Source organism: Lytechinus pictus, chromosome 5 (genome assembly GCF_037042905.1).
Source record: "Lytechinus pictus isolate F3 Inbred chromosome 5, Lp3.0, whole genome shotgun sequence".
Taxonomy (NCBI): Eukaryota; Metazoa; Echinodermata; class Echinoidea; order Temnopleuroida; family Toxopneustidae; genus Lytechinus; species Lytechinus pictus.
The window spans coordinates 42,571,028-42,584,027 of NC_087249.1; the positions used below are offsets into that span (position 1 = coordinate 42,571,028).

General features: G+C 35.2%; 1 protein-coding gene across 1 annotated transcript; it reads left to right on the forward strand.

Annotated features, from left to right (window-relative positions):
• The first annotated feature begins 229 nt into the window (after positions 1-229).
• On the forward strand, positions 230-12,079 carry LOC129261396 (AF4/FMR2 family member 3-like). Its single transcript, XM_054899462.2, has 6 exons — positions 230-294; positions 784-923; positions 2,951-3,025; positions 3,544-3,702; positions 6,773-7,083; positions 7,737-12,079. The coding sequence occupies exons 2-6, from the start codon at positions 895-897 to the stop codon at positions 7,844-7,846; spliced, it is 684 nt and encodes a 227-aa protein (XP_054755437.2). The 5' UTR covers positions 230-294; positions 784-894; the 3' UTR covers positions 7,847-12,079.
• The last annotated feature ends 921 nt before the right edge of the window (positions 12,080-13,000 follow it).

The window sequence follows — 13,000 nt, forward strand, 5'->3', positions numbered from 1 at the left end:
ATTAATGTTACAGTTTGATTGCATTCCTTGACACATACACGTGCAGAATGATCTTCCAATTCCTAGGGAAGAAGCTCAAAAGAGTTTTTTTTAATAAGAAGCTGCAGATATTCATGCACAATAAATAATGAAGATTTATGTGCAGACAGGTGATTGTATATTAGAAGCCTAATTTGCATTCAAGATGAAGAATTGAATCCCTTCATCTCTCTTTCATTTTGTTCTTACAGACAATTCACAGCTGACGATTACCTGGCTGAAGGGAAGAAACTCAAACATTTAGCTGATACTCAGGTAAGAGAAGAATTTGATATCTGATTGACTTGTTAAATTCACTATGATTTCCAATAAAACTTGCATAGGTTTTGACATTGTAGAAAGATATTTGAAACTTATCATCAAGATGAATTAAGTAGCAAATACAAAGAAAATACAATGTTGACAGGAGAAGGGTGTTTATGTTAGAAATGAATATCAGTCTAAATCTGCTGGTGAAAGCTGATCTTGTAGGTTGTAGCCCCTAATAAAAAAGACCTGACCAATATGAAAATCTAGTCTATATAGAGAGTAAAAATAAGTATCTTTAAACTGGATTCACAGATTAGGAAACTTTGATATTAGTAGTGCAAATAAAGTCATATTAAAAAAACGCGTTGATGATATCTTTGCCCAAATCAAACCGATTTCTGTGCTCCCAAGATATTCGACCTGAGCGGAGTCAGTTGTATTTCAAACTGTTCTTTGTATAACTGGATATTTTGATGTTATCTGTTGCAATGTCAGGTGGACAAGCATGCCAAAGCACTTACTTACTTTGAAGCTGTGGTGTATCTCACTTCCTGCGGTAATGTCTTTGAGTTGGACCCACACGTACCGGATGATAAAGCCGTCACCATGTATTCAGACACTTGTGAAATTATCAGGTAAATAGTAAAATACATGTCTGGATTACGTTTGATAAAGGAGTCCTCCAGGCTGACAATAATCAAAGCAAAATAAATAGAGTGAAATTCAACGAGCAATACGCTGAAAATTTCATTAAGATCTGATAAATAATAACAAAGGCATTGAATTTTAAATTGTAGCAATATTCTTGGGAAAACATTTGTCTGCACAACATCATGAATATTCATTAGATGAGCCGGTGATGTCATGTCCCCACTTACTTTATCTTATGTTATTACATGAAATCATGATAGTTCTTATTTCCATTTGTGTGTGTATGATTATTTTACACATTAAATCGGTTGTCAATCCATTGTTTTAATTATTGGTGGACAAAATTTGAATAAATATAATTTAAAGTTCAAAAGAATAAATGTGGATATGACATAATCAGCTTACTCTTTGCATGTTCATGAAGACATGCATAGAACTGTTGCACTGAAATAATGCAAAACTTTAACATGTCATATTTTTGTTACGCTTTGTCCGATTTCTATGAAAATTTTTTGTACTATGTTTGTCTGTTTTTACTTTATCTGTTCAAATCATATTATTTCCAGCTTGGTGGTACTCCCCTTTAAGTCAACTGCCTCTTGGAATTAGGTTGTTCTATGCAGGAAGCCTTTAAATATTAATAGGTTCATATAATGATCAGGGGCATGTGTCGATGTTAATTGTCATGAATCTTAAAGATAAATTCCAGTTGTGGGAACGATCTCAAAATGACTTTTTACAGAATTTAATATAATGATCACCAAAGTGTCTGTTTGTATGAATAAAAAATATGTGCCAAAGGTTTCTGGAAGAAATTGTGTAATTGCTGAGAAATAGGCAAAATAAGCGCGGATTCGGTCACTTCCGTCGGGTCTTTATTCCAGCAATAATAATACAATGTCCCATGTGTGCCTATCTGTGTTGGCGATCTTCAGTGTGATCGTTTGTTAGCTAGATATTATGATTTCACAAAGTTCATGTAAGTTTATGTAACTGTACCAGATCTAGATCCACGATGATATATTAATACTTAACCTTGGTTTTACAGACTTTCTCACAAAATCAGTGTTTTACTGCAACTACTGTCATTAGCTTTAATTCATGGATTCATTTTAATGAGCATTGGTAAACTGTATTTTTGTAGGTTTTCAAGAAGTTTGATAATATACTATGGTTTCACTTTATATAGGAAATGTGTGTTCTCAATTCCTAACACATTCATGAAGATATGAAAAATGATTATCAAAAATTTATAAATTTTGATAAAAAATCGTTATAATTCTGATTACTAAGATTCCATTATCTAGATTTGTTTAAACTCGTCTGATACACCTTTTCCTTCAACTTATGATGTTGTAAAAAAATCTCTGTCATATTAGAGCCCACCAATAGGCTAATATTGAAGATTGTAAGATGCTTTGTTTTATGAGAGTCAGAAACTCATTGCAGTTGTGTCTAAGTGAATTAACGCCCTTCTGGCTTTCAGCCTGCGGTATCAGTTGTCGGTAAACACGCGATCTGTCCCAGATACAGACTCCATCAAGTGTAGTTTAAAATGAAATGCAGGAACGAGAATGAAAACGGAATCTGCTTATCCATCCCATGTGATATCTTCACCTCGTAAACATGTTTATCTCTTTTGCTGTTTTTCAATTTTGAGTACCCGGTACTTGTTTTTCTGTTGTTACATTATAATGGAAGTGTGATATTTGTTATAGGTGTTGTTGATCCCATTTATAAATATACATTGTTTATTTCTAAATATATCTGTTTATGAAGACAGTGGCATGGTTCGTTTTTTCTCTTGAAAAAAAAAAGGGTATTTCTCCCCTCTCTCTGTCCTTTGCCTTCAAACATTCTCCCATCTCACTCCTTTGCTTCTACTTTTCCTTTTCATTTCATTCACTATTCACCTTCTTTATATGAATGTAAATTCTATTTTCCATCTCCTTTCTCAATCATATATTTCCTTTTATTTATCATTGATCTACGGTCGTCTTTTGATCCACAGATTTATATTAAAGCTCAAAGGTATTCACAATGGCCAAGAGGGGAATAGCAATGATAACAAACTAGCCGTGTTGTGGTGAGTTCAAAGCCTTTCTTTCTGAATTAACTAGTTAATAATCTAGGAGGATGGAGAGTCTGATGTTCAGACACTTAAAGCAGACCAAAGCATCATCTATTGCTCCGGATTTTCATCAAAATTTGTGTGCGAAACCTGTCAAAATAATTGTAAATATTTGTGCTTTGTAATATTGTCTGATATTATTTTCAATCAATTAATGAAATATTGATTGCAAGTTCCCAAAATTACCATCTTGTTCAGACAAATAGCCCGTCCGGACATACAACATCAATATATATTCTGCTTTGCGTATGTCATTTAGTGAAAAAAGAGTGAAGATAAAATATATATGAAACAACATGGATTGTACTTTGAATAAATGGAATTTTGCTGTTTGCAGCTACCGTAGTTCAACATACAATTGCTCAAGCTGAAAGGGCACTGAGCATGAAATCACATTCCAGTGAAAATCCTGCTTCAAGAAGTAAGATAAGAAAAGTTAACATTGTATGACGTCTATTTTCTTCTCTTTGCAGCTACCGTTGCCAAGCGTTACTCAACATGCAAATGTTCAAACTAAAGAGGCAGTCGGCCATGAACCTGTCGAGGGCACTAACCGAGCATCTCAAGGGTACATCGTCAAAACCTCAGCCTCCGTTACAACAGAATCCTCCTTCGTGGAACACGTCGTCTAGGTAGGCACCAAGCCAGAGGTTCTGGGGAGTATTCCATTAAGCATTTTGTTTGTGATTTTTTTTACTGATGGTTGTTATAAGCTACCGAAATTCTTGCTTCTGATTGGCTGAGAGCAAAATTGAAAGTGAAAAATCACTAACTTGATGCTTTGTGAAAAGCTCCCCTGGATGGAAGGTCTTTCTCAAAGCTGTTGAGAGATTGCGTTTCAATTAAATTCATTAGAGGAACAATTACAATATATGACAAATCTGAATGAGAGTCATGATTTCAGTGTCATTAGTTGAAGTTGTTGTATGATATGCATTGTAGACAAACATTATCAAAGGATAAGTTTACCCCGAAAAAAGGTTTATTTGAATTTGAATTTGAATGAATGATTAATAATCACACAAATGTAACAATAACAATATCACAATTTGATGTAAAATGGGAATGTTATGACATAGTAAAGTTTTGTTCATGGAAGAGAAATTAAGGACATCATGGGACATATCCAAACGAGAGAGCCGATAAAGTCACACTTTTGTTACACTGTTTTCATAATATGAAATTCAGAATAATTCAATTTTTTAATATTTTAAACTAAGGAAGCTTTTGCTTTGAAGAATTCCACGTGATAAGTCATGATTTGCTTATTTTCATGCTTGATTTTGAAGAAAAAAGTGTTGTTTGATTTTTCTCCATTTATTCAAATCCACTTGTTATTGTGCTGGTCTTGGCCTTTGATATCCATATGAAATGCAGGTGTATTGTATTAGCATTATTGAGGTTAGTGGGAAAATAGTGACATTTACAATGTCAGAAAATTAGTATACCAATGTTTTTAACTGGTGGGATTATTTAATGGGCAAAATCAATAGAAATTAATGTGTTGAATTGTGGGGGTAGATATAATTGGAACTATAGCTTGTTGAGTGGGATGATTTTAAAAGGGGGAAAAGACCTTATTTAATGCAGGGGGAGGCAGAGTATTTCAGTATTTTTTCATTTTTATTAATTATATGTAGATTCCTAGGGGTTGAGTGGGAGTGTGGGGGAAATCATGAACTCGAAATCATCAATCTCATTTCACGCGCATTATTCGGATTAAGGGTGTAGTCTCCTCCATCAGACCCATAACTCATTAAAAGCCTTCTTCAACTTGGCTTGAACCATTTAAAAGCCTGAAATGAAAAGGGGAAATGGAATAGAGTCACTGACTTAAAGAGAAAATTGAAAAGTAGTGTGCGGGAGTCTTTTAATTGCATAGGTTTTAATCTCTACACCATTATGGAATCGAAAACAGAGTCTGTATGTTTGTAGACTAGCTGCATATGTTGCATCACTTAGGCTGGTAAGGAAATTTGATTTTCTTATTTTCCGTTGTGTTGTGACCATGATGTAGGAGGAATCGAGACATGGTATCAGGGTAACTTCTAAAGGTTATGTTGCGGTGCTGCTTAAAGGTTTCTAGACGGAATTCAAAGGAACATATCTCAATTTTGATTGCTGTAGGGGATTCCTTGCATTTACCAGATTATTTCTTTCTTAACATTTATGGTGAATTCAACCTACAAATAATAATACATGTCACTTATAAAGCGCCAAATCCACTCTGCAGAGTGCTCAAGGCGCATAAAGAAATTAACAAGTAGAAAGAAATGTTTTAAGACATTTTTGAAAGACTCAACAGATATACGAATCATTCAAATTATTTTTTTAGGATGCAATATACTGGACAAGAGTCTGACATTGATTTTGTTTGCTTATCCTTTAAGCTTACTAGTTGTTTTCCATGACTTGATTTAATTTTAGTTAAAAAAAATGTGTAGAAATTTTTGAATCACTTTCCTCATGCAGAAAGACCAAAAGTTTTTGCAGACTCTCTGGAAATGTGGTATAAATTCCATGTTTGCATAAAATCAATGTTTTGAAGGGTCATTTTCACATTTGAAATGTACTAATGTCAAGAAATTCAAAGCGCCTGGTGTGAAGAAATTTAAATCTACTTTCAGATGTACATTTCAAATTTCACCTGTCAAGTTGAAGGTGAAAAGTACTCTTGAAATAAACACAGAATTTTTTCACAGAGAGTGAAATTTACATTCAGTTTGTAAACAAGCAGGAATCCAGGTCACAGCTCAACCTCTGATTGAGTCCTGGCTTTACCAGAATTCATTCACATAAGATCAAGACATTTGAATGCGTCTCGTTGATCTGCTAAAAATCTTTCCAAATTCTTTGATTATTGGATGGTCAACTTGTTCCTAAGTAGCATTTTCCCCATCTTTTTCATAGATATACGTTTTATTGACCGGTTTGTACAATAAAAAGCTTCAAATATGTATAGTCTAGTTGATAATAGGTGATTGTACAGAGAAAGCACAATAAAATGTTGGCCCTTTTTTATGCATATTAGGTATATTTTACATATTACAATTGTAGGAAGTCATGTAGGATTGTCGTTTGGATGTCCACGCAGTTAAGAAGAGTAAACATACATCACTACTGTTTCAATTCAACAAATTCTGTGATCATTAATTCTTAGCAACATTGTCTGGGCAACAGTGTCTTTGAAACAAGCTTTGAAATTTGGCTCGCAATATTCTTAGAATGACTGTCTTGTCCAGAATATAACCTGTACGGACATACATTTACTGGATTATAATGCATTAATGTACTTTGATTATGAAAATATTTAGATTTCAATATACTCGCCAATATAAATTTTTTCCTGCTCAAAGGTTGTCTGGAGAAATAGTAATAATTAGAATAGGTAGAGGCATCGTGGTGTAGTAGTTAAGACTCTCGTCTTTCAATCTGAAGGACGTGGGTTCGATTCCAAGCCATGGCGTTTTCCTTCAGCAAGAAATTTACCCACATTGTGTTGCACTCAACCCAGGTGAGATAAATGGGTACTGGCAGGAAGTAATTCCTCAAAAAGCTGTGCGCACCGGAATCGGTAGACTAGCTAAGCTGGGGTAATATAGGAGTACCTTGAGCACCTAGCAAGGGGGAAATGTGCGCTATACAAATCCTGTATTATTTGTTTATTTATTATTTTATAATCTTCTACTACCACCCTTGCAGGTACACAGGCACCCCGTCCCCCGTCTCTCCTACCCCCTCCCCAGCGGGTAGCGTTGGCTCGGCCTGCAGCATGGGTTCGCAGGGAAGTGCCTCCAGTGACCTCGTCCCTTCTCAGACGTCGGGTGGCGGCCCAGCCCCTCCCTCCGGCCCCGGGGCTAAACTGTGCAATGGGTTGAACCCGCAGTCGTCGACGGTAGCCATGCCGCAGCATATCGTCCGCATCATGTCCAAGTTCCTCACCTATTCAAACTACAGTCTCTACAGCATACAATATTGGGAACAGGCCGATATCCTCTCTGAAGAAAATAAAGGTAAGATACACCCCTTTAAGGATAAGTTAAGTGGTCAAACATCTGTGCCGTCCCTTAAGCAAAAATTCAGCTTTTAGGGCACTGAGCTTTTTTCATTGCAACTGTTTCGCATTCCTCATTGCTTTGATGAAGTGTGATGGTTTGGAATGAAAGGTTGCTTGCAGGATTGCTGCAGGAAGATGCGACTCTAAGTCCATCTACCCCTAATCATGGTGCTGCTTCTCTTTCATATAGCTCTTGTAAGTCACGCATGAAATTACGAAGTCGAATATCTGCCAAAGTCAAAGCCAAATTTTAGACCAGGGGAGTTAAGTATGACATAGAGTCGCACTTAAATGTCTAGTTGCCTGCGGTGTAAAAAGCATGACCGCATGGGTCAGATTGTGCCAAGATGACGCGCACTACTGCGTAGTGATCAATAAGATTGCGCGTTGCATATCATGTACGCGTCAGCATTTAAGTGCGATTCTAAGTCATACTTAAATCTTTGTGAAACACCCCCCCCCCTCCCTGATTGTGCAAAATTATGTTTAATATACCTCTTCTACTTTTGGTTTCTCATACGTCAAACCACTTTTTGTGGTCTCAACTGTGCAAAGTTACCTGTACTCTGATTTTTGTTTTACTGAGCTTTCAATGTTCTCTCTTGACAGACTTCTTCCGCGAGTTGGCACGAGAGTGCGGGGAGCTAACACTTCACAGCAGTACTCAGGATCTGGTTCACTATGTCCGTAGAGGGCTCTCTAACCTCAGACGCTTGTGAAACGGTGTACAACACCGGTGTTTAATAAAAAGAGTGCTATTCAAACCGTGCTACTGAGCTGGTGTATTTAAATGGACACGGTGACACCGTACTTCAGTGCTAAAGCCTAGAGGACTATTAACATGCCGGACACGGTAACACCGTACTTCAGTGCTAAGCGAAGAGGACTATTGAATATGCCATAGAATGGACATTGCGCTACCAAATAAAATGAGTTTATGAGTGCTATTGATTAGAAGGACCTGCCACCGCTGTATGCAATTTCTAAAGAGATGATTCAGTTGGCGACCAGCAAGGATGCTACCGGAGCTAAGCACCAAGTATTCCTTCTGCAGCTGAGCAGAGTCAACTCGGTGCTAATTGAAACCTGATAGAGCTTATGTTCATGAATACCTCCTGATGCACTGAGGCAACATGACCTTGTATAACAGGGGCCTGTAACACCAAGTTTGTTGATTGATCATCCAGTTGATTTGTATGCTTGTTTGCACATCAAATCAAACATTAAAAATTTCCCTATTATCAAAAGGTGAGCTTTGTGTTAAGGGGCCTTGATTGTGGTAAAACCGCTATTTTGCTTCACTAGAAGACCCTCCTTGATCACGACAGACCATCGACGGGATATTCTGGATAAAAAATTTTGTATTATGTTTTAATGGATAGACATTATCAAGTGATATTTTGGACAAACCCTATCTCTACATCTCAAAAAAAAAAAAATGAAGTCACTTTTTAAAATCACGACATGACTCCCTCATTTGATATAGCAAAATGGCAACCATGATTTTCTTATTTTCCAGGACATAGAACTTTTTATTTATTTAGAGAGGTTTTGTTGCCCAAGCATCTTTTATTGATAACCAATGATCAGGCTCTGTGATGGGATAACAAGAGCTTACAGCTCCAGTCGCTGTCATATTTTTTTTCCTCCAAACTGGTTAACTCCCTACATTCCAGGCTAGGAGAGTGGTATATTAATTCTGACTCATGAATTTGATATATTATTCCCATAGACATTGAAGCAAAGGGTTAATTATGATTGCAGAAATTATTGGTTTAAAAAAATCCTTGAAGATTAACGAAACCAAATTCATGATTCAAAAATTTGATCATCTTTTCGAGGGTATTCAACTGGAAGAAAATAAACTCTTGCATCAAGTTGGGGGAAATTTGTTTCATACCCAACTTGATCATGTAAAATGCCAAAGCGAGGTTTCTTTAAAACCATGGAATCATATTTGTTGGAAGACCCAAATATGGAAGTAAAATCAATTTAGCTAATCATAGGTTATATTTGATCTCACTGAAATTATGTTTTGAAATTATAGGTAAACCTTGTTATGATCTATCTAATATTGTGAGAAAATTGAGAAGAGAAGTCATGAAAATGTAGAGGGGAAGAAATCCAAATATTGTATATTTTTTTAATAAGAATATTAAAAAATATTTGTAGGATTTGTTTTATAAGATGAAATGGAGGATTGGATAGAGTTCTCAGTGAAATAAAGAATTCAAATCTGATCACTAGCAATTCTGTAGAATATGTAAGTCTAACCCCCGGTAAGTGGACCTTCAAGAAATAATATCTTGTTTAATAATAATTTGTTTTCTTGTTGATCTTAAGAGTTGTAATGCACTCAATTATCACAGATTGAGCAGTTCATGATGTGAATGGAGCAAAATGGGGGTCAGATGTACGCGAAAGGTCGATTATTTTACACACCTGCCCAACATCAATCATATAATTTTTTTTATTTTAGTTTTTATCTCTATTAAAATATATTTTGTTATTAAAAGAGCAATTATATAAGTAATCATTCAGTTGCATTTCATATTTTCTATTTGTTAATTTGAATTCTGTAATTTTGAATTTCAAACTTACTGACATCAATCCATAGGGTCGGTTGAAGTTTCATAGATTTTATTTTTCTATTTCCCATCGTTTTGAAGAAAACCAAGTTTGCTTCAATATTGAAAGAACTATGTGAAGGATTGTATTTTTGATCAAGCGAATGAAAATTTCTTTTTTATGAAACCACTGTTGAAACAATAATGATTTGATTAATTCAAGGTCCCAATCTGGTCAAAAATTTCCTTTTGAGATTATATCAACTCTAATTTTCAAATTGTAATGAAATTGCCCGAAATATTTTGGACAAGAGCATGTGATGAATATGTGCCTCATCAAATCTTATCCAAAGTTCTAGCTTACACAATTTTTTAATCTGACCTTTTTTAAACAGGCTCTATAATCAATCTGGCAGCGTGGGTTTTAGAAGTATCATTTTAAGTCGGTCTGTTGTGAGTTTTCATGCACAAAAGGATAAAATTTGATGGCAACAGGCTGTCTGTAATAATCAGGCTTATCAGGGCCCCGTCTTACAAAGAGTTGCGATTGATCCAATCAACCATAAACTATGGACGGCCAGCAACGTCAACATCTAAAATGCAAATTTGTTCAAAATATTTTCGAGATATAAATGAATGATTTATATTCATACATTCATCATTGCTTTGAGAATTCAGTATGCTTCTCTTTGTTTACAAAGGACATTGTGCAAATTTCCTGTAGAAAAAATTACTGTATGGATGGATTTCCAAAGAGTTGAGATTGATTGGATCATTCGTGACTCTTTGTAAGAGGGCTGTGCCAATTATGCTTCACCTTGAAGTCAACAAATATCAGACCTGGGTCCTGTAACATAAACCTTAGTGATTGATCGTTGGTGTTGATTTTACGATTGATTGCATTGATTATTGTGCATGATTAATCATAAACTCAGCCCTGTGATCAATCACTAAGCTTTATGTTACTGTACCCAGGAATGGTGAGATAATGTTATCACATAAGTGAAAATGAAAATTACCACATCTTTCTAGCATCTGTAGATGTCAAATTCCCCATGAGTTATGACAATAGACGGTCTGTAAGCATGGCAAAAAGATTTTCATTATCTTGGATAGCTTTGGTTGTAATTAATTGTTTATTTTGTACCAGAAGAAAAAAAGTCTATTTATTTAACCCTGAAAGGACAAGGGGGAGGGAGGGGGGCATCGTGCCCCTCCATATTTCGCACCATTATTCTGTAACGTCATTACAAAGCATGCAGAGATAGAGCTGCGAAATTGAATAACCTTTTTCTTTAAAGTCTTGCACGACTTTTAAGACCAAATTTACAATATACGAGTATAGCATCACGATGCCACATGACTTTTTGTGAGACGATGTCGTGCCAAAAAGGGCTAATTTTTGTGATTGGGTACAAATTCAATGCACTATGGAATTCATAAAGCTTATTCTTCATTTTAATCAGTCTGCTTAATTTACGGTTAATATTGGTTAATAAATGGTCTTGAATTATTTTCATTGAATGCAAACACAAAAACAAACAAAAAATCAAAATCAAGAAATTCTAAGAACAAATATATGCATAAGCAAAATTTTAATTTCCCCAAGTACTAGTACCATCCGCAAAGATTCAAATTTCAAGTGAAATTGAGTGTTAAATATGCATAAATTTGCATGATTTATTACAAATTTAACATAATTATCATTTGATTTTTTTAAATGTAGATTTGTAGTTTAAGATTTTGGCGCAGTTGTGCCGACGACTGCCAAGATCAAAAGAGTAGGCCATAATGCCCCCCCCCCCCACAACTCTGAAATAGCCCAGTCCTTTCAGGTTAAAATAAACATGAGCTGATAAACAAACGAGTGCCAGACCCACAGTGGCTCTACAATCAAGGTCAAATTACATAACCTTTGTAAGTTACAACAAATCTGTATTTAACATTGATAATTAATTTAATTGTTGGACCAACTGCTTAAATTTTGTCACAAGTGACATATTTGAGATCAGTTACTTAAAGAAACATTTGAAGCTCAACTACCACAGACGAGGCAAAGACCTCATACCACACCAATTCATTGATGTTTGTGTGTGGTACAAACTACAGATATGTGTTCATTGAATTTGAATCTGCCAAGATAATCAAATCAACTCAAAGAAGTGAGATTATCTCTTGATTAAAAAAAAAAAAAAAAACTTGCTGCAAATGAATCTTGAGTCTCAACTCACAAACGATGAAAGCGTGACATAGTCATGCCATTGTATATTTATATTTGTGAATGGTGTACATCAAGTGTGTAGAACAGGTTTTTGTCACATAAAAGAGAGAACAGAGTACGCATTGTATATGTAGAGATATAACGAAAAAAAAAAGCTTGTACAATTTTACTGTTGCTATTAATTGAATAATGAATGAATGAATATCTTATGTGCCACCGCTCTCTCAAATTGTACATATTTATTCCACATTTTGTTAGAGGGTCGGAGGGCCAGTAGTCGTGTGACGGACAGGCTATTGCTTCCAAAATGTGCTATATTTGTGTAACTAGTGTATTTATTGCTGTACATGGGTCATTTAACGTTCGTCGTCTTTGAAATCGTGATCAGTTCTGTACCATTCTTTCTTTTCTTTTTAAGCTATACAGATTTTTTTATAGAGAAAGTATTTCTGAGGTTGCATTTTCATTTTCACCTTTATTTTGGGGGGGATTCTTTTTAGATGCTGGCTGGTTGATGTATACAGTACAGGGTTAAAGTGTACCTCGCTATCATAGTCATATTATTCCCTTTTATCCTATCTGAAATCTAAGAGTTTGTAGTCAGTCATACGTATAATAAATTTCTATTAACGACAATTGGTCAAATACAAGTACAGAATTAAATCATTTTTGTGCGAAGACTAAAAATGGAAAGCAGGGTTTAGGGTTTTAAACATCATCCACCCATTCAAATTGATTAGAATCTCTTCATATATCAGTACATATATAGCCCAGTACTTACGCCGTCAAATTTTAAACTCAGTTGTTTCAGACACAATTTTTTTAGGTGCCTTACAATTTACATGGTGATCTCAAAATTTTTAGTCCACACTCCTTGCTTGCCCACGTTTTTTGATGAATGTGCGTATGACTCTATTTTTAGTGATTTAATATTTTTTCCCCATGGATTTTTAATGGTATGACTTGAGGAAAACAAAAATCAAAACCAACTTGCACTTCTGAGTACAAGATTATTTTTTGCCAAGTGCTCATGCAATTTGCCTGCCTATAAAGTGCCAATACCGAAATGTATACTCTTGATATAT